Raw genomic sequence first — 7,671 nt, forward strand, 5'->3', positions numbered from 1 at the left:
ACATATCGAATAATAAGAATAATGAATATAATGAATAAAGAATATAATTATTAGTATATAAATTTGCGACAAAAAAAGAACAAAATTTTGAGTATTTTATAGAAAATAATAATTAGTGAATATAGCTATATATTATATATTACCGTAATAAAAAATCAAAACGTGACTTAGTTTTCTCACATTATCTATGAAATAGAATCTCAATGCTATTATTTTTTATAATTTCTCCTGCATGACTTTCTCAGTTTATTTTATTATTATTATTGTTACTACTACCACTAATACTAGTATAATAATAATATATATTATATCGGTATTATAAAAGAATTATCTTTTGTTAAATTAAAAAAGCCTTTATCTTTCTATCGATTCTTATCAATTTTTATTGCATACATCCTTAACGATAAAATATGAAAGATATTACGTCGATATTTGTAAGTATCATTATATTATTACAAGTAAAGATACATCATTTAAAATCATTTCAAATGGGATACCATTGGTTAATATTTTGTTAAAAAACATGAAGCATTGATAATAATTAAAAAATAGATATGAAAAAAGAAAAATAAATAGATTTTATTTTTTCTGGATGAAATATTAGTTTAAAATATGTTGATATATATTCAGTGATATTTACAGTACTCATAACTTTAGCTTTTTTGCATTTGATTCACTGTGATTGTCTTCTTCTAACTTTTCTTCTATCCTTATAGCAAAAACTTTACCATAACGTCGTCTTTCTGAAAAGTTTTTATAAAATAATGTTTAAAGAGAAAATTGAATATTATATTATAACTATAATTCATTTAAATAAATTAATTTAGTATATTGTATTTCATATAAAAGTTCTCTTGCCTGCTCTCAAAAGTAGGTGTTTGGATTGATATAGAATAGCTGCTTTAGATTTAACTTCATTTAATCCTAATAGAGCTCCCCTATTTTGGTTGTATAATATTTTTTAATAAAGATCAGGAACAATATATGTAATATAAAAAAATATTAAATAAAATGTTTGAATTGTTAATTAAGTTATTTCAAAGGATACAAGTTTATGATATCATAAGGATTTCTGATTTCTGTAACATTACTTGCCCCACTTGATATTATTACATTCTAAAAAAGAATTAATAAAATTCTTAATTGATTTTGACATAACAAATAAAAAAATGTATACATATATGTAACCTACCTTGCTTTTTCCATATACATAAAATAAATGTGCATGATGAATAGAAATTTTCCGCTGTTCTGGATTTAATATATCTGTATATTGTATTTCAAAATGTACATCTCTTTCTACAGCTTGTAAATAAAGTTTTCTATTCATTTTAAATCCAGTACAGGATGCATTTATGGTAATGATATCTGTATTCAGTTGCGAACATGCAAACTATAAATTACTTGAATTAGTTAGAATATAGAATGATAGATATAATTAAATGCAGTTACCTGAAGTGCTGCTTTTGTTTTTGGTATTACAGAATATAAATGAAACTTTTTCAAATTATTGCAATGGTTCTGAAAATAAACTACTTTGAAATGGCCTGTACCTCATAAACAATGTATATATTATTTCATAAAATTTGAACATAATATATTTACCAATATGTGAGTTTTTAATGGATCAGAATAAATAAATGTAAGCCTATTAAAAATGCGAAGTTTGTCTTTAAATTCTTTTACTAAATCATCTATATTAAATGGATTAGGAACCATAATTGAGCTTTCATTGTTCTCTGATTTTTTCTTTTTCTTCTTTTTATCGGTATCAAAAATACTATCATCAATGGTTTGATTGATTGCCACTGTCCTAAATCCCACTAGTACATATTACATTGTTATGGTTATAAATTCATTTATATTAATGATAATATTTATATTATAACAGAGGTTATGAGTAAAAAATAACAAAAAATGATAACTTACTTTCACATAACCTTAATAAAATACTATGCAAATTCGACATATTATCTTTCGTTGCATTTATGCACAAGTCAAAATACCCATCACTTAATTTCACATCCATATTTGCAATATCTATGAATATTGTTTATTTAAATACAATTTCGTGAGAATTTATTAAAATTAAACAATTGTAAATACTTTAAACAAAAAGTATATTTAAACATCACGTAATAACCTAAAAATATTGCTATTTTGATAAATAAAAGTAAATATTAAATAAAATAATATTTGATAAACTACGAATGTACACATATCACACGCACGTGTTCTATGAAACAATCCAATAAAATATATATATATATATAAACAGTTAAATATTTTTTGCTATTCGACCAATGAACATTGATCGATATGTAAGCAAAATTGTCGCACTGTAATTTGATTGGTCTTGGAAACGATATATTTCTGTGACCAATCAAAAACTTCAATTCTATCTGTATTGCGTTAGGATTGGAGGATTCAATCTCGACTTCATTTTTCCATACGACACTAGTTGATCTCGAGAAACTTTTAAAATCATTAATAACATTATTTAAACGTGCGAAATTATTTTCTTGTAGCCAATAAATATATTTCGTTTTTTATTATATTTCATAATTCCTGTCTAATCACCAATTAATAAGGTATGTATCATTTTACTTATCAATTAACATGTTAATGTTCGTAACATTTACAATTGAGTATGAAGTTGTATATTTTAGATTAAAAATTTTTGAAAAAGATGGCGTAAATAGTGTAAAACATTTATTATTCTCAAAAAGATCGCGCAATAAAAATATCTTATATAAAATTTTTATAAAATATTTTATAAAAAATAATATATTTCCTTTTTTCGAGATAATTTATTATATTTTTATCGTATATTTAACATCGCGTACATTTCTATATAATTCGCGACTAAGTTAACCTCACTTATGCATAAATTAATGATAATAAAATATAATACGATAGGTAGGTAAGTTTCTATCTAAAAATTCAAAGTACAAGTTAATATTTTCGGTAATTTTCTTTTCATTCGAACATATACATATGTGTATATATATGTATATATATATATATATATATATATATATATATATATATATATATCGATAAGACATAGGTGTGATGTTATCTCAACGAAAGTTTTCGATTTAATTATTGTACTTTATCGCACTTGTATACTTTTTCAAGTGTAATTGCATATTCTCGGATAAGTTTATATGTATATTATAAGCAATTCTACCGATAGTTATATAGATAAGGGTTGGCAGGGTGAGTGAGTCAGATTTCCAGGGACTCTTTTTCTCTCTCTTTTTCTCTCTCTCTCTCTCTTTCTTTCTCTTTCTCTCTTTCTCATTCTCAGTGGTTACTATCGTTCTTTCCGTCTATTTGCACGAGCACGTCTCGTATTTGTCGCATAGAAGGAAGGAAGGAGGGCTTCCTATCGGTGGTGTGTGCGCATTGCCAGTCCTCGAACGTGTCATTTGTGCGCACCGCAAAGTGTGTAGCTTGGCACTTGCAGTTACAGGCTTTAGGTTTGAATAAGGGGAGGAGCTTCGTGCATTGCCCAACGTAATTATCCCCGTCCTCCTACGGCTTCCATGCCTGTTTCCTGTGGTCGTCCCCGTAACCGGTATATCTTATATACACAGCTGTCCGCCATCTTGGTCGCGTGCACTCTTTACTTTCTCGTAATTCTTTTTAAAACCTTTCCTACCGAATCCGCATATTCTCGTGAATATATCGTCGGTTACTCTCTCACGGATTCTTACATAGTTGTATTTAATCATCGTTATTTACTGTTATTCGATTATTTAACTGACATTATACTGTTGTTCTTTCTTTTTTTTCTTTCTTTCCTTTTTCATTTACAGCAGTCTCCATCGATCGCTATTCGATCCAGGGGATTAAGTTTAGAAGAGAAGAATGTTCAAACATGAATCTACGTGCGAGCTTTCAAGAATTTCAACTGATTATTTTAAAGTCAATAATTATATAGGTAAGATGCATGCAGTTTCTTTAAGAAAAATTAATATAAGAAATTATTATTATTATCATCATCATTATTATTATTATTATATTATTATTATTATTATTATTATTATTATTATTATTATTATTATTGTTGAGATCATAAGACCAATTAAACAATGCGAATAAAGTGAAATAACAAATATTTTTTGTTCGCAATATAAATATTCAAATGAAGAAAAACGAATGATACAGATTTTCTAATGACATTAGATTACTCTTATGTATGCATGGATTATCATATATATGTATGCATGTGAAGGATTGAAAAAAAATTATAGGAATGGCGTAAGAGTCGTTTATACCGTAACTATTTAATCGGATAACCGTCGGAGAGAAATAGGTATAATTCTTTATCTTAACACGTCGGATATTATCAAAGAAAATTCCCACGTCAAGTTGGACAGTTCGTGTCTACATTTTTTACCGCTTTAATATTGCTGTCAGCATCGTGCCACTCCCACAGTTGTCACTTATCTGTCAACTGTCCACCTTGAAGTGTTGCCATTGAGAATATCAAGTGACCCTATGTCAGGCTAACGCTAACACGTCAGTGATTTAACATTGCCTGCTACACGGCGTTCCTTTAACACTTTATCGATGTATTTACATATGTATAGTCGATACCATTTTTTTTTTTTTTCATTTATATTCATTTCAAAATTTATGCCATTAATAATTACTTTTAATTATATTTACCATTATATAATTATTACAATATTATTATAATTATTATAATGTTATTGTAATATTATTATATTATATTATTATTCATAATATATATATATATATTTTATTTTCATGATTATTAAGTGATCCAAGTAAAAAATTACGAAGAAATTTAATTTATCGTTTATATTCTATTATATCGATTTACATTATAATAAACTATAAGACAATCATAAAAATATATACAAGTATATATATAATTTAAATTATTTTCATAGGCTTCATCAAGGCTAAAATACTACGAATTGTAATCGTCGAATTTATTTCATCAGCAAATACTATTCTTAGATCTAAGATAATACGTGGTCCTTCCTTTCGTACAAATAGGTCGATCAAATTATTTCAAATGTGGGTCTAGTCAGTTTACTGGTTACGTACTAGTTAAAATATAAAAGACAGAAATGTCTTTGAGAGCTGGGGCAGTGTGACACGCATGACACCGGTCATTAAACGTTGCAACGTTTTCCAGCCTATTAAAAAGGAACTTGTTGATAATTAGTGAATTAATGATAATTGTTGTATACGAAGTTCACAGCAAGACTTGTGTTCCAAGTTTTCCCATGCACCCGGACCAAGGTTTCTTTGTTAGGCACATCATGCGCGAAACCATGCGACAAGATATTCTTTATTACTTTTACATACAGCGTCTACAATAACTCTGTCAGCTAAAAGTTACTTTACTACAATTGTGACATCGAGTGGGTCTAGTTGTCACTTTATAACAATGACAAAGTCACTATTTAGTTTTCGTGTTTCGTTCATATACATATATATATTACGTCTATGACGTAAGAAAATGTCTTAAGATGAACTTAAAATAGAACTCAATGTTCCGACGGATGAAAGGAGAAAATTTGTGCATTTTCTTTCTTTTATTTTTTTATTTTTCTTTTTCCCCTACATCTTTTTCTTACTTTTCTTTACTTTCTCCTCATTGATTTTCCATTTAAAATGCATACTACTTTGTCTTTTACACGCTAACAATTCACAAAATATCTATGATAAACGATCTGTCATCTTTCTCGTATCACTGTGACAATCAACCGAAAAAGAGTAACTCAAGGATCATTCGAAAGATTTAACATCAAAGAGATCTACCGACGTTGGGTCCAGGCGATACCAACTCGAATTACTTTGATCAATCTGTTCGTCTACGTAGAAATCTCAATTCCACGAAATTTTCTCACATACGCGGGCGCACACATAAACATATATATATATATATATATATATATATATATATATATGTATATATATGTATCACATAGTCACAAAGTCCAAAGTATTAATACGAAGTGTACCTATTTATTTGCCGTACGATCAAGGATATCCATCCATTTTTACGTCGTATCGTGGTAAACGTTGTGGCCTTGAGATTATTTTACTCGTATCATTTTGACGTTCCGGGTATGGTTCGCTATACTTGGCCTCAATTCTTCCCAATTTACTGATTATCGCACTTCCACTTTGCTATTTCTCTTCGTCTCATTTCTCTCTCTCTCTCTCTCACATACACACACACATAAACGAACACACACTCATTCTTTTACCTTTTTATTTGTTATTTAATCGTTTATTTATCATTTTGATAATTCTCCGTAGAGACATACGTAAATGTGTGTGTGTGTGTGTGTTATATGCAGAACCATTTTCTGTAAATACATTCTATAGATCTTTAGATCTCTCAGATCTATACTCGTCTTGGATATTTAAATGGGTACATCTGATGATCTAACTGAAGCAAAGGTTAATTTCTTAGGGACATATTCAATGTTATCAAAGTGTATCAACGAACAGATCTCCATTTTCATAAGTTGATAATATAATTGACAATATGTCTACATGGATAGTTGTGCGAAAAAAATAAAATGATCCTTTTGTAATCGTAAAATATTATATACGCGATCAGATCAGAGATTCTGTATAATTCCTTAACAACCCAATTTCAGGATATATAAAGGAGTCGAGAGACATTACAATGCCGCCTTTGCTTCCTTCCAAGGAACTTTGACGTGGCCAACTGTTTTGTGTTTTTAGGGAGGCCTAATAAAACGCAGCGCCGACAATGCCGTCGTAATAGCGAGCGTGCCTACGGCGCTTATTAAGGGTCTCGAATTTTTGGACTGACCGTCGTCGTTTCGGTCTGACAAGGAAATAACTTTCAGCGAAGATCCACCGGACGGCCCGACGAACATTGTATTCGTTTATTGGAAATCGATAAAAAGTTGCATGAATGAATGAATGGACGGACGGACGGATGGTTATCGTAATGCTCTGAATTGTTAAAATTTAAAAATATTAATACTGCGCTCGAGTATTTTACATATTAAAATCTTTTACTTGGTGAACGGAGAATACTGTTACATTCTCGTCGGCCATTTTGCGCGAACCTACGTCGACGGCGTTCTACTACAGCGCCGTCGATCCGCAGATCGTACAAATCACTTTTTTATCATTTTGGATTCTTCAGTTCATTTTATTTTCATGCAATTCTTTTTTTGTTTCTTTTCCTTTTTTTTTTTTTTTTTTTGTTCCTTGCTCATAAGACTCATAAAAATTGATTATGACTTTTTGATAGAAAAGATTCAGTTTTTTTTTTCTTTTTTTTCGGAAGTTGTTTCAAAAAATTCTATTTCTTTTGTTTTATTTTTTTGTTTTTTTTTTCTTAAACGAAAGAACGTTCGAAGTAAAATCTCAGAGAAATAATCGTGCGAATATAGTAGATACATTAGAATATATACGGTCAAACGTGAAGAATTTTTGATTCACTCGATGTCACTCACATTAACTTTACGTTATTGAAGATATAAAATTGATTATAAATGTCTGATATCATTTTGATTATTCATATATGAATGTTTTATTCACAGTATATGCCTATGGATACTACAAATAATTGTTTTTTTTTTTTCTAATAGTAAGATAAGATTTTTTATATCATCGAATTTAAAATGATGTTCA

General features: G+C 28.7%; 1 protein-coding gene and 1 long non-coding RNA gene across 2 annotated transcripts; one reads left to right on the forward strand and one right to left on the reverse strand.

Moving 5' to 3' along the window:
• Positions 1-405: 405 nt before the first annotated feature.
• On the reverse strand, positions 406-2,226 carry Rpp30 (ribonuclease P protein subunit Rpp30). The gene is made up of 7 exons (XM_035876554.2): positions 1,930-2,226; positions 1,606-1,823; positions 1,453-1,521; positions 1,193-1,393; positions 1,049-1,116; positions 859-938; positions 406-743 (listed from the first exon to the last, which is right to left on the reverse strand). The coding sequence occupies exons 1-7, from the start codon at positions 2,027-2,029 to the stop codon at positions 646-648; spliced, it is 834 nt and encodes a 277-aa protein (XP_035732447.1). The 5' UTR covers positions 2,030-2,226; the 3' UTR covers positions 406-645.
• Positions 2,227-2,466: 240 nt separating this feature from the next.
• LOC118446266 (uncharacterized) lies at positions 2,467-7,204 on the forward strand. The gene is made up of 3 exons (XR_004839544.2): positions 2,467-2,591; positions 3,825-3,949; positions 6,660-7,204. It is a non-coding gene; the product is annotated as an uncharacterized LOC118446266 (long non-coding RNA).
• The last annotated feature ends 467 nt before the right edge of the window (positions 7,205-7,671 follow it).

Source organism: Vespa mandarinia, chromosome 10, assembly GCF_050613455.1.
Source record: "Vespa mandarinia isolate Hongniang chromosome 10, ASM5061345v1, whole genome shotgun sequence".
NCBI lineage: Eukaryota > Metazoa > Arthropoda > Insecta > Hymenoptera > Vespidae > Vespa > Vespa mandarinia.

Coding starts and splice junctions, on each gene's coding strand:
- Rpp30 (XM_035876554.2), bottom strand. CDS start 2,029: ATGGATGTGAAATTAAGTGATGGGTATTTTGACTTGTGCATAAATGCA. Junction 1,522..1,605: donor CATTAAAAACTCACATATTG/GTAAATATATTA, acceptor GTTTATTTTCAG/AACCATTGCAATAATTTGAA. Junction 939..1,048: donor CCTTATGATATCATAAACTT/GTATCCTTTGAA, acceptor CAACCAAAATAG/GGGAGCTCTATTAGGATTAA.